Here is a 24305-nt window from a genome sequence, read left to right as displayed (position 1 = left end):
AAGGCCTAGAATGTCAGATTGCGTTCTGATTTTGTTTGGAAGCAAATAAAAAAAAAATAAGAAGCAGAACATTGTGTTTTAGGAAGATTAATCTGGTAGCTGTGTGTATAAAGAGTAAGTATAGGGAAAAATCGAGGGCAGGCACAGGTAGATCAGAAGATTCTTGGCCACAAGTAAGAAGAGCCTGACAAACAGAGGTATGTTGAAGATTGAGAGGAATAACTATAGAAGGGGAAATAATGGAATCAAGTGGATGTAGCAATCATTGGGTTATGGGGATAGAGTAGGGAAGAAGATAAGAGAGGTTTTCAGCCCAGGAGGATGGTAGTGCTGGAACCAGAATGGGGAACTCTGGAAGAGGAGGAGGTGACAGAGGTTTGGGAGGAAGATTAGTTTGGTTTTAGGACACGTTGAGTTTGAGGTCTTGGCAGGACATCCAAGGGGAGACGTGGGCAGTTGTTAGATGTTTGGCAGTTGGGTATAGAGCCAGGATTACATGTCTGAGTTCTGCATGATCACGGTGATAGAGAAGGTAAGAATGGATAAACCTGCCAAAGGATAGTGCAGAGAGAAATAAAGGGCCGCAGTACATGACTGAAGGCAACAGTAAGAAACAAAACAAGCAGCCAGAGAGATAGGACACCTAGAAGAAAGAAGCAACAAGAAGGAAAAGATCTCAGGGGTTGGCGCTTAGTGATAAATACCATAGAACAATCTAGTAGGACTTCTAACTATCATTTAGTTGAAAGACAAAGTCTAAGGACAACATCTTAGGAGCAAAGGGCTTCTTCACAAGAAGTCTAATGGTGAACAGATTGGTCAGGAAGTGGAGAGAAGCAGTTACAATGAAGAACAAAGAGTGGCAACTGTGGCATTTTCAAGGTTTGAGCTTATGGAGAGTATGTTTTGAATGGGGAAATATGCATCTGTGGGAGGAGAGTGGGAATAAAATAGAATGATCAGAAGTACAGGAAAGTGGACATTCATAGAACAGGGCTCAGGAGAGAAAGGTTGAGGGCACATACCTGCAGTTAATGTCAGCTGCCTCTAGCTGTTTCCCCTAAGCCATGTTTTCATTCCTTTTACCTTCTAGGTCACATGACCATAAGGTTTTTTAAGTATTATTTTTATTTATTATAATTTAACATATCTTATGCTGTCACCTGTACTGATAACTCAACATCAAGTTGAGTTACCCTGTACTATCAGGTTCAAGTGATTCTCCTGCCCCAGCCTGCCAAGTAGCTGGGATTACTGGCGCACACCACCCGCCTGGCCAATATTTGTATTTTTAGTAGAGGTGGGGTTTCACCACGTTGGCCAGGCTGGTCTTGAACTCCTGACCTCAGGTGATCTTCCCACCTCGGCCTCCCAAAGTGCTGGGATTACAGACGTGAGCCACCACGCCCAGCCGCCTATATTTTTTTTAAACCACCATGCAACAGGCTTCAGAGCACATTGGCATACTTTTTCTAGAAAGGGCCACATAGTAAATATCTTAGTCTTTGTGGGCCTTATGGTCTCTGTTACACATGCTCATGGTACAACTGTAGCCCTGTACCATGAAAGCAGTCATAGACAGCAAATACATGTGGCCGTGTTCTAATAAGACTTCATTTATTGACACTGAAATTTGAATTTCATAGTCATCACATTGTTGGAAATAAATTTTCGGTGATGCAAAAGAAATAGCACTCAAACATAAATTTTCTCAGCAAGGCAATTTTACTTCTATAGAAGGGTGCGACGCACGGATGGAGCAATGACGAGAGGACACCTGAACAAGGGAGGAGAAGGGGCAGGTAGCCCCTATTGCTGTGTTGTTCCCCTATTGGCTAGGGTTGGACCGCACAGTCTAAGCTAATTCTGGCTGGCCATTTTAAAGAGCGCAGGGGTAGGAGCCGGAGTGGCGGGGTGAGTAGTTTGGTGGGAAGAACAGTTACAGAACAGGTGACTCTGGATGAATAAGAACAGAGCAGGTGACCAAGGATGACTAAGGTCAGAGCAGGTGATAGAGGCTAGGAGGGGGTTGTTTACTGAAACTAGGGACAAAGAGATGTAAAGAAAGAGGAAGTTAAACTTTAAAATGAAGAACAAAGAACAGGGGAGCTGAACGTACTGATACATTGGTTCTTTGGGGGAGGATCTCAGAACTCATTGTACTTAACAATTTAGAGGCTGAAACCTTTGAAGAGAAATTTATTGTATCCTACAACATGTCACAAATATTCTTCTTTTGATTTTTTAACCATTCAAAAATACAAAAATCATTCTTAGCTCACGAGCTGTACAAAATCAGTGGGCAGACTTAGTCTTCAGGAAGTTGTCTGCTGTTCCCTGCTTTAGGGTATGGTAACTATGGGTATGGTAAAAAATAACTATAGCGTTTGGTAAAAAGTAAATAGATAAATAAGGCAAATGCCATTCTTGACCCACGGCTGGCCCAGGATCCAAACTACTCTGGACAGGATGTTTGTAGCTTGGCCTGTGCTCTTGGAGAACCTTCACTTTTCACAATTCCTTTCCCTTTTGCTTGCTTTCCACACCTCCCCGCCTTCCTTTTTCTTTAAAGTAAAGTTGGTGAGGTGAAGGGCTCTTGCTAAGAGTTTCTCAGCCCAGAGGTTTTTTTTTTTTAATTCATTTTCTTTGTTTCTTTCTTAAGTGTTAATATTTCTGACACTGGCTGTTTTTTCCTCGCCATCCTACTGTAGGCTGAGTATACTAATCTCTAGACATTTGGAATTCACTTGCCTCAGGAGGAGGAGCTCAGAGCAATTTTGAGTGAAAGCTCAAAAAAGGCAATAGTTTAGAAGTACTCTCCACACATCTCAGAACCATTTTGTTCAAATAAAACAGTTTGGTCTAGAAAAAGTCACTCTAAATTTATACAAGTAAGTAGCTTTTACATTTGGCTGCCAGGTGTGTGCCAGAATACCTTATGGAAGCGTCGACTTGCAAGATCCATAGGGGTATTTCCTGTGGCTTTCTCTTCACCTTGTAGCAAATCTCTAGCAGCCTGGACAGTAGATTCAAATTTTTCTCTTTATCCATTAACATGGAATAAAAAAGACCAAGAATAGGAACCTTTGGTGCCAAAAATCAAAAGGGGGAAAAATATATTTTATTTGATTTAAAGATAAAGTCCTATTGCTTTCAAATAAGTCGGAAGAAATAAAAGTTGAGGTTCTCATAGAAACCAACTCCTCCTTGCTCACACATAGCATTTGTGCCTGTTAGAGGCTGTCTGCACAGTGCCACTGTGTTACATAAAAGCTTGAGCCATGTAGGAGCTTTCTTGTCATTCAGAAGACTATAGCTCTAGCTTTTGACCTCAGATACTTTGTTTTCTGTGAATTTGTTAATGAAGGTATGAGGTTGTTTTGATATGGATAATAAAGAGAAATCCAGGGGAAAAAAAAAAAAAAAAAAACATTTGAAAGACACAGATCTCTCCCATGCCCAGTTGTTCTTTCTGCTAGTAGCTGACGGTGACATTATTGCAGCTGCTGCTTATAGCAATCCCGAAAAATGAACATGGGCATTGGGAAGCAGACAGCCTGCTATCTCCAGTCCCCTTCCCAAACACACCCCCAGAGACAGCCTGGCAGGGTGGTTTACGGCCTGCTCTTGGGATGCCACAGGAAAGGAAAGGCCTCGTTAATCAGTGAGAGGTTTTTTTTCCCCCTTAAAAATCATTGTTTTCAGATCTTGCTCTGCAATGGGGAGAATTATAAAAGGTTATTCCCATGCTGGCCTGATTGTTATCTTCTGTACCAGCTCCATCTAAAAATGCCTTTTTTCCATTTGGGAGAGTTTGTCCGTTGTCTAAAACTAACAATAAATCAAATTCGGTGAAGCTGGTTTTGTATCTTGCCCGGCTAGACTGAGAGCAAGATATTCAGTATAAGGCCTCTAAGTCATCCCCTCCTTGCCTCTTCCACTGACTGTGGTCAGTGATTGAGTATTTAATACACATTTACCTTTAAGTCCTGAGAGTAAGCAGTACTAGAATTCCTCATCAATACTCCACATGTTAACTCATACGCATCCAGAACTCTTGGAAAAGCAGGTTGTTGTAACAGGTTTGGTGTATCTGTTTTTGCTAGATTTTCTCCTCTCTGGCATTCATGTAGCAAACTGAATTATTGAGCATCTCCTGTTTGCCAAATACCGGGGATGTAGAGAGAACTGGCATATCCCTTACCTCAAATGACTGTAGAATAGGGATCTATCATTAACAGGCAAACAACTATTATGACTTGTATCAGAAACTCAAGGCATGTTTAACAGCCAAGCACCACACTTCCTGTCTGTAGATGCTTCGCTTCTCTTCCCCTTCCTTTCTTCAAAGAGAGCTGCAGTTTCCATTGCATTGTGAAGACTTGGTTTTCTTGTTCCTATTCCAAATTAACTTCAGTACCTGGTCTTTCAACAAATGCATCAAACATTACAAAATCCGAACAACCTAATAAAAGTCTATCCTAAAAAACTGGAGCTGTGACTAAAAACAGCTTCAGTCTCAGCTTCTGCCCAGTTCTGACTCCCCTGACTACAATTACCTGAGGTATTTGATCCCTTTTAATTAGGATCCCTTCATTCTTCTTTTATCCCTTTATTCTGATCATTGAAAGAGCTTTAGCAGTGACATGTTCCAAAATTGGCCCACAAGATGCTACCTCCCCTGAGGTAACAAAGTAGGGGTTTAGAGAACAAGGGAGAGAATAAAGAATTTGAGAAAATGCAAAATCCTTGTTTTACTTTTAAACCTTTTAGTACAAACTGTAGCCTCATGAAGAACAAACTCTTAGGAACCAACTGGTCTGCCATTTCCCTTTTTCTTTGGGCCGTTTTAGGAACATGGAAATACACGCCCTAAGTGAGATGATGTGCAGTTTTCAATAGCGAACTGATTCATTGACAGCGTTTGCAACCTGAGTCCTCCATATTATTTCTACTTTAAAGCTTATGAGCAAGAAGTACAAGTTTTTGGTGTATGAGCTATTACAGGTCTGAGAAGCAATGGCATGAACTGATTTGGCTTTGTATGTTACTTAAGTGATAACTACGTTCCTTAAAATTAGGCAGATGGTCTGTCTGACTCTACCTTTCATGTTGATGGTTGAAAGTTCTTGATTTTTTTCTTGATACTTAAGGAGGGAATACCTATCTATATATTGTTAGTGCTGAAGAATTTTTGAAATCGTCCTGGACAGACTTAAAAGTGTTGCTTTTCTCAGCCTTTATATGGAGTTTAAGTATCTACAGTCTATGTGTAGTGGAGCTTTTTACAATTTCTTTTTTTTTTTTTTTTTTTTTGGTGGGGAGAAAGGTAGTATGGGAAAGTATAGAAATGGAACTAGTTGAGTCTAGGGGTAAAAATCTGCTGGGAGCCTGTGGATTATAAATCGAGTAGCTCCAGCAGCAGGTACTCAGGCAGAGGTATAGGAGTGCAGTCAGTGGGACAAGAAGCTTGTTTTAGTGTTCCTTCTGTGTCTTGTCCATGACATTGACTCCAGGGGACCAAGTGCAGTCTATAGAAAGGAGAGGTGTCCATAGTTTCCTATCTGGAAAACTTTTACAGCATTCCTGCCTGGGGTCTTAGAGACTAGGAAGGAAGATGAAAACTAGATGAGATATTCCTGTTCCTCTCCCCACTATCCGCCCCCCACATCTGCACTGAGCCCCCCTTTATCTGCTAGCTAGGTATGTGGCTAGGTAGATAAACCCTGTTTTGTTGTGAAATTTCCATCAAAACTGCCATTTTGTCTCCCCCATCATTTGATCAACAAAAATTGTGTTGAAATTTCAGGGACCATTATTTAAAGCAGAGATATTGAATATTCAATATTAAATAATATTGAATATTATTAATTTGTCTAAATATATAAAATAAAATCACAATTCACTGGCCTGGGCTCCTCACTGTAAGCAGAGGACTGCACTCAGTGACCATCTTTCAGCTTTAAGACTGAATAACATTTTCCCTTCCATTGGGAAACTTATTTATATCCCAGTAGTCATCCCCACACTAAGTTTCTCCGACATGGTGTCCAGATTTTCTTTCCCCTAATAATTACATCCCCTGTTTTCAGGCTAGGCATTCTCCCTCCTTTCTTGTATTTACACCTTTCAAATATTTGCAGATTGTTATCGTGTCACCCTCTTAGTCACCGCTTAGCCAAGCTGTACAAATTTAGCACCTTTTATCTTCCCTTTAGAGGCAGGTCTCCACGCCCCTGAGTCATTTTCCCCTGCTCTCTTTAAGTGTGCTCCAGTTTTCTGCATTTCCATGTGGCCACATAACTTTCCTAGAACTGAACATAGGTCATGAGTGAGAATTGTTTTCCTCCTTTGGTGTGTCAGAAGCTAAACATTTCTGCTGTGCTCCAGCTCAGGTCTCTGACATAGCTGGTCAGTGTTGACCACTTCAACTCTGTAGTTAAACCACGTTCTCCAAATGTGCCAATTTAAAGACAAGTGGGGTAAAAGGGTGTAGCTATGCTATATTTTTTTTTAATCTTTGAAGTGTTATGTAACCATGGGAAGGTGGGATGTATGTAGTTAATGGATTCTGTTGGCCGCTTTCCTGGTATTTGCATAAAACACCTCTGTTCTCCAGGTGCGTCAGACTAAACCTCATCTCAGGTCTGCACCCTGACAGTTCATCAACCATCTCTTTCTCTGTGTGTTTACATTTTTCAGAACTATTTTTCACTAATATTCATTCAACATTTATTGAGGTTCTCCAATGCCACTGTGTGCTACATAGTATACTGGGTGCTGGAAAGATTAAAATCTGAATGTGACACAGTGCCTGCCCTAAGATGCACTGTTCTTGTTTTTGTTTTAGTTTGGTTGATAGTACCAGATCCTCACAGATTGGCTTACAGTGTCAGTGAGGGGAGAGAGCAGAGGAATATCCATGAAAATCTAATAGGAGCCTAGGTAGGGTCAGGTGTCACAGATCCTGGAACTTGGGGTGATTCTGAGTCTGAGATTACTCCAGGGACCTCACTGTAGATCTCCAGTGTTAATGCCACCAGTTCGTCCCCTCTGCTTATGGCCTCCTTCCTCTGGCTCCTGCTGGGCTTTTGTTTTAAACACTGCTCAGTTCAAATTCCAGAAAGAGACTCTTATTGCCTTACCTGGCATCTGCCATTTCTGTTTGAATAGAGCTGTTTTTCCTATTGCTGGCAAGACTGCACATTTGCTACCCTTGAAGCTGCTACAGCACCACTCCCTCCCTCTCTGCCATTTCCCACCTTCTGTGCTGACTTCCCATTCCCAGCTTGTGGTGTGGGGAGAGAACAGAGGCCCAAGGCTGTCTCCTTAGTGAGGGATGTGTCCTGTTAAGCCCCGCGATTGACTTGTCCACTGCATTCTGCCAGTAGCTTCCTAGCCACACATGCATCTGCCTAATATAATCCAATTATCTATCATGTACTATTTCTTTTCTTTTTTTCTTTTTTTTTCTTTTCTTTTTTTTTTTTTTTTTTTTTTTTTTTTTTTTTGAGAAAGAGTCTTGCTGTTTCACCCAGGCTAGAGTGCAATGGTGCAGTCTCAGCTCACTGCAGCCTCCACCTCTGGAATTCAAGCGATTCTCCTGCCTCAGCCTCCTGAGTAGCTGGCCCTACAGGCGTGCACCATCACACCCTGCCAATTTTTATATTTTTAGTAGAGGCAGGGTTTCACCATGTTGGCCAGGCTGGTCTCAAACTCCTGTCCTCAAGTGGTCCACCTGCCTTGGCCTCCCAGAGTGCTGGGATTACAGGCTTGAGCCACTGCACCCGGCCATGTACTATTTCTTAACATTCTGCAACATATAGGCCAGATGGCAAATCCAGTCACCAATAACATACCTTTTACAATAGTAGAGGAAAATAATCTTTTCCTAGCTGGTAATTAACTTCATGAGCGCAAAGTGTTTTCATCATTGAATCCTCATCTTCCACGACAATCCTTATCTTCCTGGCCCAGAGTAGACATCGGCAAGTATTAGTTAAATGGAGAGTGGAGGTCTGCTAGGTAAGCTGGTGAATTTTTCAGTGTCCCCCGTGGACAGAAAGCAGGTCCTGTATGCCTCCTGTGCCACTGTGATGTCTGATGCAGTAGTGAGAACACAGTGGGCATGCAGTAGACACTGTTGACTAATCCTTCAAACTGTTTTTTGTTTCCACTTGAGTTTTGTCTCCTTCAGCTAATGCCTGGTCTCTTATTGGCAGAGTAAGTGCCATTGGGAAGTTGTCACATACTTCTAGCCAAGACCGATTTGTCACACTTCCCTTAGCTCCCACTGCCCAATAAAGGAAAAAGTGAACACATTTTGAGTCCTGAGGCTTAGTTATCATAAAACTCGACAAAGAGTGTAAAATACTCAGAGCAATACATAAGTTTCACATAGCCATCAACAGAATCTCTTACAGAGCCCATTATCTTGTTATTAACAAGAATGTGTATTCTTGTTCCAAAGCTGACTGACCAGAGTGTTTGTGTTAATTGACCTAGTTAGCCTATGTCTCTAAATGTATAATTTTTTTAATAGAATGATTGCTCCATAGCCCAGCATTTTAAGTTTGATGTTTGTACTCCATGAGTCAAGGCTTGGGTGAGGAATCCCAAAACGGCATAACCAAAATGGTAAGATTTTGTGTCCAGATAATGCAAGGCCTTATCCTTCATTTTATAAACAGATGAGGCCTGGATAAGTTTAATATTCTATCAGTGGCAGAGCAGAATCCAGAATCATGATGTGCTGATGGCTAGCAATGAATTTTCTCTTCCTAAACTATACAAAGTCAGGCAGCAACCTCTTCTTACTTGATTTTATTTCATTTTATTTTGTTTTGTTTTGTTTCAAATAGCCATGGTCAACCATTCATATCCCAGAAAGTCTAGAAAAGGTGTGAAAAATAATGAGTTTTTGCTTATAGGCAGATGGACTTATAGAGTTTGAAAGAGGTCAGGAGCAGCAGCCACATGGAGCAGGAGGTGGGGCAGGCATTTGTCTTACCTGCCTCTCCTGTACCTGCCCTTGTGGAAGTCAGTTAAATCCCACCATGGGGGATCTGTCTTTGTTCTGGCACACCCCATAATAGGGAAGGAAAATGCTCAGGAATTTTGGGAATTTTTTTTTTTTAGGTGTAGTGTTCTGTCTTGTTTTGTGTTTACTAAAACAAAATAGTTTGTGTCTTAAAGGCTTGTATCAGAGGTAAGCTTGGCACTTCACTTGCACCTGTGGCATTTGAGGCACAGCTGAGTTGTTCATATATCTTTATCAGCAGGCAGCACTGCAGTGGTATGTTATCAGAAAAGACAGCTATTAGTGGTAACATGCAGAATCCAGCCAGGCACTTCCTCAACTGGCTGGGGAGAACTTCTGCAGCTCCAGTGATATCTCACTTCATATTTACAGTCCAAGGCCCTGTGTGGCTTGGGAGCGCTCCGTTGCTGCCTGTCAGCCTGCCCAGCTGAGCATCAGCAGCCTTGGGTTTGCTTTCTTAGAACCCAACTTTCTTTCCCTTTGTCTATTTTCTTTAACTTTTTTTTTTTTTTAACGTCCATTTTATTGCATCACCAGCCCAGCAGCACAGGCGTTGCTTGAGAGAAGGTGCAGCATGGATTAGGTTGACTTGCTCTCTGAGCTCTTGGGAGAGGAGGGCACAGCATAACTCTGTTCGCTGCCAGCATGTGGCTTCACCTGGCTTTCAGCAGCAACGATAACTGACTTTTTGGCTTCAGAATGTTAACATTTGTGTGGTCTCCTTTCTATCAGTGGACAGCATATTTTTTGCTCTGTTCCTTGGTCCCTTAGTATACAAAAGCAAGTCTAGAAACTTGATAAACCCTCAGTTGGAGCACTTTTTTAACTCTGCAAGAAAGCCAGCAGGACCTGCCCCGTCCTTCCATCCTTCTGTCTTTACACCTCAGTCAATACCAGTGTTTTTCAAACTGAGTATTTGTCCCACTCGAGGTTTTAAATCAATTCAGTGTCATAGCCATCTTGGTTTTTTCCTTAATCAAATGGTGAACAGAAGAGAGACTGTCAGTATAACATATATAGTCAAGATTAACCATTGTTTTGTGGAAACATAATAATTGCTAAGCTGGCCTCCAATAAAAATAACCCCCCAAATAAATAAATAAATACATAAATACTGTTCTGCAAAAGGTAATATCAAGATGGCAGAGAAGGAAACCTCAGGAAATGGTCTTCCTGCCTAAACAATTGCACGGCAGAATCTGCCTGATGTGACTATTTTGAAACTCTGGAGTCTGTTGAAGGCTTCTTACTTCCAGTGGTTGTCTACAGGTGTCTGTACCCATATTTAAATGTGTATGTGGGTCGTAGTAAGAATAAAGTTTGAAAAATGCCCATCTACAGTATCTTCTATCTGTAGATGTAGCTTGGCTCAGCAAATTTCTGATACTCAGACATTCAGATATCATAAAGCCTGTCCTGCTATCCTGGCCCTGACTTTGTACCTTAGTCTGGGAATAGACTCTGCCTCTGCCTGATGGGAATGGATGTGAATGGATGTTTACTTACTTCCACTTGAAAAAGGGCACAGAAGCACCCTACTTCAGCTTCCTACACTTGTGCGCTGGAGCTCAACTGCTGGGAAGTGGACTAGCAACATAACAAACGCCCTTCTTTGCCTTTGTGTCTACATAGAGTGGTTGGGATTTGGTTTCCACAGGCCCAAAGGACTATCTCATGAAAAATGTTTTGAATATATTTCTGCTTGATTTGTTTAATTCCCTGGCCCACTGAGCCATCATGTTTTCTCAATTTAATCACTTGGTGGTCTCCGGGATTCAGGGGAGCTACTGCAATCTCTGTAGCCTGACCAACCTGGTGAGATTTCAGAATACCAAGAGAGTGACAGAGGAGTAGAGTGATACTCAATAAGTGAAGCTCAGAAATCTTTTGTGCCCTCATAGTGAAAATTCAACCCCTTAGTTCCTGCTGCCCAGTGTGGTACCCTAGCTACATCCCAGTTCTAGTCCCCAGTTCATAGCAGCCCCACCCAGCAGCGCCCCAGTCCTGTCCTGCCCAAATGGCTGCTAAGAGTCAGAAACAAACTGAACACTTGTTTTAGCATTATGCCTGTTTCTGCAACAATGCTTTTTCTCTGGTTATGTGGCAAGATTGTTCAATGGAATTGTTTATTTTTCTCTCTGATGATTTTGTTCTTGCTTAGTTTGCAGATATAAAAATAAAAGTGTTTTGGCTATTGATGTAAAAAACATGGGCCATCTTTCATTCCATTTTTCTCTAGCCTCATCTCTCCCTGCAGGGTTAATCTCAGGCTCCTTGGCTCATGAGTTTATTGCTATCTTTTACAAAAATACATTCCACCCCTCCCTTGCAGGCCAGCACTGAAGTGCCAGGAATGAGGCACCCTGGTGATCTTCCTAGCCATGTGACACTTGGGTGGGGTCTTCATCTATCCTATCTTTTCAAGGGTGGCAGAATGGTCCTTGCTGTCACCTCAAGCTGCTCTCCTGTGGCAGTCTTTCTCCTGGCCTAGCATTTTATTTGATATGGGGTATTCCATTTGTGAGGCCTTGGGGCTCAGAGAGAAAGCTCCATTCTTCATCTTCGGAAAGCCCAATATATAGCCTATTCCCTTCCTTCTGAGCTTTGTCATCTTGAATCAATGCCCTGGCCAGAAACATGAGCAGCACCTAGCTTTATTCATACATAGAGATGTACCTTCTGTCGTAGCAGCAGTGGGACCTTGTCTCCCCCAAGCAGGTGTTTGCCATCACCGAGACACCCTGCTTCTGCTGCCCCTATGCCAGATCTCTTGTACATTCCCTTGAGGCTGTTTGTAAATAAAAGGTAGCACCTCTTAGTTCTGCCTTACTGCAGCAGGAGAGATCACCAGTGATTCAGAGACACACATACTCCATGCATCCTCCCCCAGATCTTCATCATTTTCATTTCCTGTGTCTCTAGCCCAGTTCCACTTTTTGTGAAATTATGTCTGTAATTATATAGCGTCATTATAGCTACAGTGCGAATTTTTCTGAAATATTTGTAAGTCTCAGGTATCAAAATGTAGCATATTTCATGGTCTGTCACAGATGACCACTGTTAGTGGTAAATATACTTGCAAAACTAACGGGTTGACTCAAAGAAAGAAAAGGCAGTCTCACTTGGTTAGTGAGCACTTTGTACAGAATCCTGGGGTTAGATAAAAAAAAGTTTGAAGGATAGGATTCTGTCTTCAGGAACAGGTTGGTTATGGGGGTCAAAGAGGATTTTGAGGTTTTGAGCACGGGAATTGCTAAGAGTGATAATGACGATACAGATAATATTAATAATAGGATAAATTGAACCTCTCCATGTGGCAGGCATCGTTCTAAATAATCTCTCCTAGTTCACACTGCAACCTTAAGTGGATATATTATAATATCTGTTTTACAAGTAGGGAAACTGAGACTTTCTGAGTAATTTGGCTAAGGTCGCACAGCTAATAAGTGATACAGTTGGGATGTGAAGCTGGGTTTCTTTGGCTCCGGGCACCTAATATTTCATCAGTATTCTGAGGTGTTTTGCTTTTCTTTCTGTCTCTCATTCTGAATGAAAAGCCGATGATACTATTGTCCAAAATACACCCAGAGTTGAGAGGGGAGGCTTATTTGAAAAGTGACACCGAATTAACACTTTTGAATTTGGTGTAAAAGTCAGACAGCAAGGAGAAAATGTCCAGGAGTCAGTGAGAATGGCACTTAGGAGGCAGAATGGCTGGGATATCAGTAGGTGAGGGAGCCATTTCTGTACGAGATGGCTCAAGCTGCGAGACTGTGGGACCATCAGTTGGAACAGTGCAGGATGAGGAGTTCTTGCTTATCTTACTTGGAAGGCTCCTTGCCCCATGTGCTCTTGATAATTCCTGGATGCCATGGCTGAGAGCCCCTATCCATTGGTTCTGCTGTGATAGTGTTGGTTTTTTCCACCTGGAGAGAACTAAACCCCTCCTCCACTTCTCCCATTACCTCTGTCTTCGTCTCAGATAGAATGGATGGAAGTTAGATTTAACGCCTGCTTCACTGGAGGTGTCAAGGGACTGTCCTTATTGGACAGCAAGCCTAGTGGGCACCTTTTCATCACAGATTCTCCTTTTCTCCTGACGCAGGCATTGAATGCCCCAGAGGAGCCCGAAACCTCCCAGGCTTGGTGCAGGAAGGAGAGCCCTTCAGCGAGGAAGCTACACTTTTCACCAAGGAACTGGTGCTGCAGCGAGAGGTAGGACACCTTCCTGTTACTTCTTCTGTGAGGAGGGGTGACAAAATAAGGCTCCCTTGGTCTGCCATGTCAGAGATCAGTCTGTTGCTTTTTCCACTGCTCAGCCTTGCACATCCATAATCCATTCTTGTGTCTGCCCACATCGTATTTCCCTGAGCCCTGCTTCATTGGCCAGCCACCCCCAAATTGCTCCCCTCCACTGGTGGCCTGGGATGTGTGGTGAACACCAGGCCAGCCCAGCCAGGCTCCTGATGCAGAGAGCTTACATCTTTGCATTCTTCCTCCTTGGTGAATTAGCCTGAGCTGCCTGCCTCCAGCTGGATTTAGAAGCTTGACTAACCCTGTCAGGGGCCAATTTTCTTTGAACATTTATTTGTATCTTTGAGTAATTGCATTTTCTGTAGCAGGTTTTCTGACTTAATTTAATTGTATTTCTGTTTCTGCCTGTTGGGCTGGCTCTTGCACGCAGGAGTTAGGATCTCAGCTGCTGTGGTGCCCTTCTACCTGCTAATTTTGCTCAAGCCTTTGTCAACAGATCCATCTTCTTTCCAGGATACCAGCCATTTGTCCTGCTAGGTGGGCACAAGAAAGGAGCAGTGGGGAGGTGTGCTTGGCTCAGCCTTAGGATTTTTAGATCTGCCATTGTCCCCATTTCTTTTACAATCATCTATAGGGTCCCTCCAGCTTTCATAATACTCAGAGGTACAAGGTTCTAGGGTCCTAGAGGCTGTCTCTCTAATGAGTCTTTGTAGATCTTTGAGAGCAGATGCGTGGACTTCTTTAGGATGCTTAGTGATAAAAATACCTGTTTATAAGCTTCAGCTTCTCAAGCTGATTTGAATTGCTAAGAAATACATGATGCGTGAGAGAACAAGAGAACACGCCAGTCCGAGATGCTTATGTTGGACTATCCTGGCCTTGAGAGAAGTGTTGGTTGCCACCTCTTGGATATTTCTTTAGTGCTTGCCTTCTTATTTTGTAGAAGAAAGTGGAGTGGCCAAACAAATCCTGAATTCTCAGTTCCATTTCCCAAACATCAGCTACAACATCTGCTTTGTTGGCTGTCCGTACAATGATTGGGGGATTGGGGGGCTTAATTGTGTCATCAGATTCACATTGCCCTCCATTTCATTTTTTGTGAAGATGTTTTTGTTAAGATGCTTATGAAGATGCTTGCCAAGTAAAAATCCTTATATTGACATGGAAGGTGCTTCCCCCTCTCCTGTTTTGTAATTACACAATGCTGCCTGAATTTTTATCAATTAAAAATAACCCCGTGCAAGAGAAGTATTTCAAAAATCCAAACACTCCAGTTGTCTATAAGTGCCTGTTGCAATTTTTGAAGTGGCCCAGGGATTAAGTGGATGGGGCAGATATTGTAGAATTTCCCTCTAATTTTGGATAATGAACTGCAAAGTAACTACGTTGGTAAAAGCAGCTGAGTCTGTTCAAATTCATAACTTAAAGACATTGCCAAGGATGCAGCAACAGATTTTTGTTTGTCTGTTGTGCTTCGGATGGAGGAAGGAAATTCCTTCATTGGATTGCCCAAGGCATTGGTTGGTGGCATTCTCATCATTTGCTAAGTCAAACTTCTCACCATCATTTGTCTTCCTACATCATTGTCTCCTAAAGTTTCTTTCCCTTTCTTTTTCAACTGTCTTTTTCCCAGCCACCTTTCTTCTTGATCATGTTTCTGGCCCACTGATGAGATCCAGAAGTACAAGGGGGTCAAAGAGAATACTGATCACTAAAAAGAGTGAGTGGCCCAAAGCTCTTTTACGCTCCCATGGTTATTGCGACCTCACCTTTGTCTTATATTTGCTAATACTTGACTGTTAAAAAAAATTTTTTTCTCTCCAGTTTTCTTTGGGGAAACTCTTTGGTGCTCTTGGCATGTAATTGAGTTTGCAGATCCAGAGTTGATCTTTCTTGATTATAGTGGCCCAATCTTTCATATCCCTAGGTTGAGGGTCTCAATAAGAACCTTTCTGCATTTTCTTAACTACTTATATGATTACTTGGGCTGGCCATTTTGAAAGTTCTTTACACTGAGAAAATGTGAGTATTCCCTAAACTATGAATAATTCAAAAATCTGACTAAAAGATCCGGTCATAGCCTACTGTTCTGAACATTTCCTTTATATTATGTATGAAAACTGTTTTCTGAACAGTGTAGGAATGGAGAGGTTTGTGTTTTGTTACAGGCTTATTCATTTACTTTTACCTATGTAGTACCTCCATTTTTATTTCATAAGTTGTCCTGGGGAATGCTTCTCTTTGTCCTACTCCCCCCACCCCACAAAGATCTAGCAGAAGAGGAATGTCCCAGGACATTGGTACTCCTAGATGCAGAGGTCCTTCCCACCACCCTCAGTGGAAGTCCTGAGCAATGCATGGATGCCTGAGTGTGGGCCCGTGACCTCCCACTTCATGCAGCTCTTACCTTCCAGGCAGCCTCTATCTTGCCCACAGGGCATGACAGTGCAGGAACTCTCCTGGAGCTGAGCCACTGCTAAGATGGCTGCAGTTAAACTGGTTTTTTGCACCTTTTACCTGTTCCCTTGATCATGAGTTTTAGCTCTGATAACCAGGCATTTTGAAGATGTGATTGTCCTTGGCCCTGCCCCATCCCTTCCCTTTAAAGTTTTAAATTTTTTTTGTATCTTTTCTTTGGCCAGAATTTCTCTGTCCCCTGCATGCTTTCCTCGGTTATCATAAATCTGCATTATCCTAGGAAAGATGAAGCCCACAGATTTTAGGATTTCAAAGTACTTCCTGGGCCCCTTTGTGTGATCCGACAAAGGCCAGGTCATCAAGTTGGACTTCCCTATGTGAAACCATAAACTGATCTGAGAAAGATACAGAGGGGAGAGGAGCTGTGTAACGGTAACTGCCCCAGGCCAGCCTTCTGCCAGGCAGAGAACAGGAAGCTGGCATGCAGAGTGTCTGGCACTGGTAAAATTACACCATGTTTATAAGTGCATCGTCCTGGCTTTAGGTGGGCCGTGCAGGAATTCCTGCCTGAATTATACTCTTTCCATCTCATATCTTCATGTGGAGCCCTCAAGCTTTAGACAAGTCTTTTATCTCTGTTTTCAGGTGGCTCCCATTATCTTGAGACCTCATAATGCTGCTTTCCTTAAATTTGTTTTACAGCGATGCAGAGTCAGCACAGAGCTACTCACATTTCTGGTCACCACTCGGCTCCATTATCTTGACTTCTCTCCTGCCCCCTTACATTGCATTTCTTCTTTTACACCACCATTTTACATGTTGCTCCTCCTTAGCCATTGGTTCCTATTGGCTTTTGTTCTGTTACCTGAGTTGGAAATCTGGGAGGACAATTCCAACTCAGTGGTCTGGGCATTCTGGTGCTGCCAGCCCCAGGGCAGGAAGAACAATAAATGAGACACTGTGCCATTACCTGCTTCTCTGACCTTGAAGCACAAAGCAGCCAGGGAACTCTCAAATGACGATCACTTTTACTCAAAAAAAAAAAAAAAAAAAAAAAACCAGTAAATTCAGTCTTTCTTTCTAGCCTGACTCCGCTGGTATTTAGGACGGGTGGGCAAATCTGTGCCACTGCCAGTTTTTACAATAAAGTTTCACTGAAACACAGCCATGCTAATTCTGTTTTGTTGTTGTTGTTGTTTTGTTTGTTTGTTTGAGATGGAGTCTCGCTCTGTCGCCCAGGCTGGAGTGCAGGGGCGCGATCTCAGCTCACTGCAACCTCCACCTTCTGGGTTCAAGCAATTCTCCTGCCTCAGCTTCCCAAGTAACTAGGATTACAGGAATGCGCCACCACGCTCGGCTAATTTTTTTTTTTTTTTTTGTATTTTTAGTAGTGATGGGGTTTCACCATATTGGCCAGTCTGGTCTCGAACTCCTGACCTTGTGATCCGCCCACCTCAGCCTCCCAAAGTTCTGGGATTGCAGGCATGAGCCAACCGCGCCTGGCCTGGCCATGCTAATTCTTTCATATATTGTCTATAGCTGCTTTCACACTATAACAGCCGAGTTGTGTAGTTATGACAGAGGCTATATAGCTTGCAAAGCCTAAAATATTTACTATCTGTTCCTTTACCAAAAAGTTTGCTGACTACTGCTGTATATGGTATGCTGAATTGGGTTTAAATGGCTTGTAATAGCCCTGAAAATTTAAGTTGGCTCTCCTCTCCCCTGCCATTGAGGCTGGACTGCATGAGATTATTGTATCTGTTGGCTGTAGCTGTGACTATGAGCTGAGTGCCATGTCCCATTGGGTAGCATGTACTTGATGACCCATGCCCCACATACAGCTGACTCTTTAAGGCAGTTCCCTGCCACACAGTCAAGGACAGGAAGCTATAGTGTGACTTCCCAGATGGGGAGTTGTGCCTGTTACTAGCATCCCCCAGAAGTAGTGATGAGAGATAGCATTAGCTAATGGGTAAATAACTGGCTTAAAAGTGTAAACTCCTAGGTTTTCACACTCCAGTTTTTATATGGTCCTGCATATGTGATTCTTTTCTGCCTTGCCATTCCTAAAACACTGATTTAGCAATCCCAAGCCATCCTTTCCTTTTTGCAGCCCTTGTTCTGAATAAAACAGTGATTTCAGATCTCTTCTCACTTTCTTCCAGAAGGTAGCTAGCCAGCACATATTCACTGACCAGTTGCTGCCTGCACAGCAGTGTTTTCACTGCTGTGTTGGAGAAACCTGAACTCTTGAGAGAAAGGACCATAAGGTATTATTTAAAGAGATCAGTGTCATGGTTTAACTCACTTCACAGTTCCAGGCTGTAGGAGGTACAGTTTCTGAGAACAGGGGCAATGTATGTGGGTTTGGTGATCATTTCTAAGGCCTTTTTCGATGACCCCTTTGTCTTCTCTGAGACATAAGAATTGCTCTTTGCTGCTGCCTGAAAAATGATGTCCTCATGCTGGACAGCCCCAGCTGAAAACTCAGGCTGCTGCCTTGACCTATTTCCCTTCTCCCTGCTGGCATTAAAAGGGAGGATGTCCCCCAGGGAGCTCATTCTGCAGGCTGCAGTGACCAGGGCAGAGTCCTGGGTTTCCTCTCTCTCCCTTACTCCCTGCTTTAAAAAGAAAAAAAAAAAAAAAAAAAAAAAAAAGATACAGAAAAACATTATAAGCAACTGTTGCCATTGGGGAAAAAAATGTATTTATGTTTCAGGGGAATGTGGCCTCAGCCTTGAATATTGGTGTGTATTTATGAAGGGGTGTGTGTCTGGGAAATAAAACTTAGAATACAAGAAAAAGTGATTTCATTTCTTTCATTGTAGCTCCAAGTGTGCTGTATCATGTCTGAAATAGATAAACTGCTCTAAGCAGTTATCTCAATCTCTGTCCTTCCTGTGCCCTCCGTCCTTTCCCTATATCACCCCACAAGCACTGTGGTATGTGCTCTGTTAGTCCTTCCCATTCCATCTCTCTGCGCAGGCTCCTTCCCTATCGAGGAGACCCACAAGAGAGGGAACACTAGCAAAGTTATATCTCTAGATCAAAGGGATGAGGACAGTTCAAGCCACAGGGAATTCCAAGAAAGTAAAGGACACCTGGCGAGGGTGAATCCAGTGCAGCCTACTCTCCTGACTCTCCCTGATTGCCATGTCCCTTGGGAACCCTCACTGAGCCACTAATAATTACCTGCTAGAAAAGCAAGCAGGCTGTCTGGCAATGTCATTTATTTTCACAAAGTCCCCTTATTCTAGATGATCTCAGCCACTGCCCAGGAAAAAGGGGACATGTTATGGTCGGCTTTCTAAGTAGCTCTCTCATCCCACAAGCTGTTAAAGGCTGTTTGGGGGCTAAGACCTTTCTCACCGCCCCACACATGCTTGACAGTTCATCACCCACCAGTGGTCTTTAATTTCAAGCAGTTTATTCTTAGTTAAGGGCTATTTTCTTTGAAGAAGGCTCAGGTAAGAAAAACTCCTGTCTTAATAGTGATCAAACCTTAATTTTATATAGCATTTTCTCATTTTAAAAGTGTTTTCATGCATATTTCATTTTAATCTCACAGCAAACCTATAAGAAAAATATTAACCCTGTTTTACAGTTCAAGAAACCAAAATGCACAGTAACTTGCCTCTGTTCACAGAGCTAATGGTAAGACATATACTAAAACTCAAATATCTGCATTCCAAATCAAATGCTTTTTCTCTTCAAATCTTACCAGTTTTGCTTTTAGAAGGCAATAATTATTTTAGCCATATTTTACCATTTTTCAACCATAGAATACCTGGAACTAGTTAAAGGAATAGTAGAGGACTTCCCTGAAAGTCCCACATTGACTAAGAGTCAGTCTTCTATAGGGCATGGATTCTGATCCTGGATGCTTCCAAGACTGCAGAGGAATTTGAAGGATTGGCTATGCCCATGCCTCCCCTAAATATTTACTCTGCTCTTGCCACAGCTCCTGTGTCTATTGATTGTCTGATTCCTGCTTCATCTGCTGTTTGATTTTTGTGGGCCTTACTTTTCCCATTTGCTCATGTATGTCTATATTCCTGTATCTAATCTTTCTTAAAAGACAGATCTGACTGTGTAGGTGCATTTGTTTAAATATATATATATATATATATAACTTCCCATTGCCTCTGGGATAAAGTCTCATCTCAGTTTACATATATTCTTGATAACCTCTCCAACTTTATGTCTCACCACCCCCACTCACTTCATAATTTGTGCCTTATCAGAATAGACCTGTTACACTGGCAGTTCGCTATATATACCATAACATTTTGTCTCTCCCATCTCTCAGGTAGACTTACACTCTCGGCCTAGCACATCAGTCATCCCCCTTGCTTGCTTTCACACCTGTTCACGCCTGTTCTGGAAGGTGCATCACCTTTTCTTGGAAGCCTTCCCTTGCTCTCCCAGGCTAGATGAGACATCCTTCCATCAGTTCCCACAGCACCCTGTGCATACATCTGTTGTGTACTTACCAATAGTATACAAGGGACCTATGACCCAAGTCTCTCCCCACTAGCTTGTAAGCTCCTCACAGACAGGAACCATGTTTTGTCTTCGTACTCCAGTGCCTAGTATATAAGAGATACTCAACAAATAAATATTTGTCAAATCAACTAATTGATTCCCTGTGACCTAATTCTAGAGAATGGGAAGAAGGCCTGTTATTTTGTTGTCCTTTATGGTTCTTTAGGAAAGCTCTCCAAGCTCAGCATTTGTCAGGGTGGGAGGAAAACTGTTGAAGTATTGAGGCTGGACACATGGCTGCTAATTCATCAACTTCTTACTGAAAAAGTCCATAGCCAAAACCTGACTGTGCACTTACTATAGGACCCTCACCTGCCTGGGTCTCCCTGTCTGTCCAGCCAGTATAGTTAAAGGTAATGAGATAATGATAAGTGTTTTGAAAAATGTTTAGTATTCAAATAGAAACCATTCATGTCCCTTCACTCTCCAAACATAGTCTGCAAATCTGTCCCTCTCTGGTATGTTTCTGTTTTGTGGATTAGACTGCTAAATGAGCGAGGAGTTAATTTGGAATTTCAGGTCAACAAATTCCTGTTTGGAGATGGGCTATAAGCTCTTCCTGAATACCAGGTTGTTATCTGTCTATTACAGCCCCTTCACTTCTGGGCTCCTGGCCCTTTGCGAAGTACTTCCAAAAGCCCTAGAGGGCAGGCCCTCAAATCCCATTCCAGCCCCTAAATGAAAGTGGCATCACAAGGAGAAGAGTTGAGGTAGAAATGTACCATGGGGGATGCTGCCCCATTGCGTTTCTTCCCCTGACTGCTGGGCTTCCCCTATCAGCTTTTAACGTCTGGAAGGAGCCGAGTCTTCAGTCACTGGTGGCCTTCCCCAAGCAAGCTCAGCAGCATGTGCTGATAGGTGCCAATGCTGTGCTGGCTCCAGTGGGATTCCTCTCTGCAAAGCTGCTGGCTCAGCTCAGCTGTTTCCCTATTCCTCTCCTTAGAACTTTCATAGCCAGTCAAGCATAGAATTGCATCCATTCTTCTGAAATAGGTACTGTGCCTAATTTTTCATTGGCTTGGCCAAGATCCTATATTACCTGTAATTATGTCATACGGGCTGACTGGTGTAGGTTTGATAGGCCTCACTGCTCTCCAGAGGCTAGTGTTCCTATCCCAGGATGGCTGTTGAGATTAGGAGTGGAATGAGGAATAGTTTAGGACCACACGAGATTTGGCCTCCTTGGAACATGTAGGAAGGCCTCAAGGATGTGATTCTAGCCCAGGGAAGAAAATCCTTTTCAGCAGACGCTTCCCTTCCCTTCCCCTAGGGAATGGGTCCCTACTATAGTAAACTCTTCCTTAAGAGAGTTTTGTTTTCTCGTCAGATTAATTTGTTTTTCTTAATGTTATTCCTATTAAAAAAAAAAAAAAAGAAGAAGAAGAAGAAGAAATACAGTCTTTAGACCTGACAGTTTCACTTTTCCTCTCCATCTTTAGGTCTGACCCAGCTCAGCCCAGAGTAAAGACATAAAAGCCTCACGTGTGATTTCCTCTTGCGTTTTTTCTGCTAGAAGGATCCATAGTACTTACTTTATGCCTCATCTCAATTGAGGCTGGATGATGAGGATAGTGGGCAGTGATTGCCATTGGAGAATGCACATACTGGATCACATAAGGTCATGAAAGTCCTTGAAACAGAGCCTAGCTAAGCAGAACCCTTGCCACTCATGGTATTCCAATACCCATCTGACATGAAATGGTATTCTTAATGAGCCATTCCTATGGAAGACAGCTATTGCCAGGTACATTCAGTCTCCTGGTCTCCCTCTCTTATAGCTATGTAGGGCCTATGACCTAGAACAAATGGAAAAATGTCATCAGGAGGAAGAGACTGCTGGACTCCCCCAAGAGGTAGGGTTTGTGCTAGAAGAGCTGGGTGCCATTTATTTCATTTAGATATATCAGATGCTCCTAGTAACAATTCCTGGTTTCTCTTACCTCTTTAATCATCCTCAATAGTCACTGCTTCTTGAGCTTTGGTGAGTGTTCTCTAAAAAAGAAAAAGATGGAAGCTAACATTTTTAATAACAAAGGGCTGAAGAAAGGCAGCTCGGAATTTTTATTTTTCAGGTGAAATACGTTATTGTGAAGTCTATTAACTTCCTTCCGGAAGCCTAATTTGGCAGTATCTACAGACAAGCAGATAATTTCTTGACAAACTAAAGATGACCTCACACAGACCTGCCCACTACTTGTTTTCAGAAGACCTTCTGAACCCAGAGCATTGGCCAACACCCATGCAGACTTGAGTTTGAGTGTGAGCTTGCTTTGCTTTGCCTTTTTTTTTTTTTTTTTTTTTGAGACAGGGTCTCACTCTGTTGCCCAGGCTGGAATGCAGTGGCACAATCATGGCTCACTGCAGCCTCAACCTCCCAGGCTCAGGTGACCCTCCCACCTCAGCCTCTCAAGTAGGTAGGACTACAGGCATGTGTCCCCATGCCCAGCTAATGTTTTGTGTTTTCTGTAGATAGAGGGTTTCGCCATGTTGCCTAGGCTGGTCTCAGACTCCTGGGCTCAAGAGATCTGCCTGCCTCAGCCTCCCTAACTGCTGGGATTACAGGCATGAGTCATTGCACCTGGTAAGTGAACTTTAATGTGGCATGTTTGGAGTGTCTTTAGGCTTCAGGCCTCCCTGTTCTGTTTGTCCTAAACATTGCAAGCTATGCCCATTGTCTGAATATCCCCTGTGAAATTACATAATTCATCTCATATCTTTTTAGAACACAGCTCTTAATATATAATAGCAAGGCTACCTGAGCCACTAGCAAAGCACAAGCAGACTGTAGACTGCATTTGTTCTCCAGGTAATAGTAACATTGTGATGTTTCACATGTGACTCCCCCAAGGACACAGGGGTGACTGTTCTGGTGAATGAGCTGACCTTCACCCTGCCCTGTTCTTGCCATTAGCATGCCCACTCCCTGTGTCTGTTGCCAAGGACTTGAAGAGAACCTCCGTATTCCAAACCTGGCTTTATTGATGAACTTCCCACTTGCTACTCCACCCGTGACGGTTTCTGGTCAGCTACACTTAAATGGATTTTGAAAATGAAAGTGACCAATGGTCTGTTATGAAATGCTGTGGTGCATGAAATAAGATTATGAGCAAGCTTGAGAATTAACAACAGAGATACGCTAACCTGGTCAAAACAACATGTTTCACATAGTGAGAAAGACTCTTCTTCAGGACATTTAAGGGCGTCTTTTCCTTCTTAACATAAACTCTGTTAGCATGTGAAAAGTCAAACCTAGGTTCTCATTCCATCTTCACCATTTGCTGTCTGACCATGGACACATTCCTTAACCTCTCTAAACTGAGGGCAATCTCAGTGCCTATTAGAATTTAATATGAAGGCTATCCCTAGCATTGTGCAATGCAGCCATCCTGCTAAACCTAATTGCCTCACCTATGTAAGGGGAGGGTACCTTCTCACTAGGGTTATTGTGAAAATTAAGTGTACATGTAAACTGTTCCTCACGACCCAAGATATTAAACACTCAGTGAATGGTAGCTTGCAGCATCATTTTTTTTATTAATAGAAATTCTCTCAGCCGGGTGCAGTGGCTCATGCCTGTAATCCCAGCACTTTGGGAGGCCGAGGTGGGCGGATCACCTGAGATTGGGAGTTCGAGACCAACCTGACCAACATGGAGAAACCCCGTCTCTACTAAAAATACAGAATTAGCTGGGTGTGGTGGCGCATGCCTGTAATCCCAGCTACTTGGGAGGCTGAGGCAGGAGAATCGCTTGAACCCGGGAGACAGAGGTTGTGGTGAGCCAAGATCACGCCACTGCACTCCAGTCTGGGCAACAAGAGCAAAACTCCATCTCAAAAAGAAAGAAAGAAAAAAAAAAGAAATTCTCTCAGGGCTTAACTGAAATTTAGGATTTGAACTTCAGTATGCACAAAACCTATGCACAGCCTAGTAGAGTTCTAGGCTGGATCTAGGTATGTGTGTTGTGAGCAGCATTCAGATTAGAATCAACAAAGAACAATCGTCCCAGTGCTCTTCACTCCCCCAGCCCGTCTAAGCCAGTGATGG

The 24305-nt window shown here is 42.8% G+C and overlaps 1 protein-coding gene and 1 long non-coding RNA gene across 2 annotated transcripts in view; one reads left to right on the top strand and one right to left on the bottom strand.

Annotated features, from left to right (window-relative positions):
• The window catches only part of SND1 (staphylococcal nuclease and tudor domain containing 1), a 438879-nt gene that overhangs the window by 321727 nt on the left and 92847 nt on the right, over positions 1-24305 (top strand). The window contains exon 16 of the mRNA XM_017957142.2: positions 13146-13255. Within this exon, the coding sequence (XP_017812631.1) occupies positions 13146-13255 (110 nt within the window). The remainder of the gene's footprint in view (positions 1-13145; positions 13256-24305) is intronic.
• On the bottom strand, positions 9539-22568 carry LOC116274664. Its single transcript, XR_004183428.1, has 2 exons — positions 20209-22568; positions 9539-10011 (listed from the first exon to the last, which is right to left on the bottom strand). It is a non-coding gene; the product is annotated as an uncharacterized LOC116274664 (long non-coding RNA).

The sequence above is a fragment of the Papio anubis genome, chromosome 4 (assembly GCF_008728515.1).
Source record: "Papio anubis isolate 15944 chromosome 4, Panubis1.0, whole genome shotgun sequence".
Lineage (NCBI taxonomy): Eukaryota > Metazoa > Chordata > Mammalia > Primates > Cercopithecidae > Papio > Papio anubis.
Note: the sequence above shows the minus strand (reverse complement) of the source record. Positions and strands in the feature narration are given on the sequence as shown.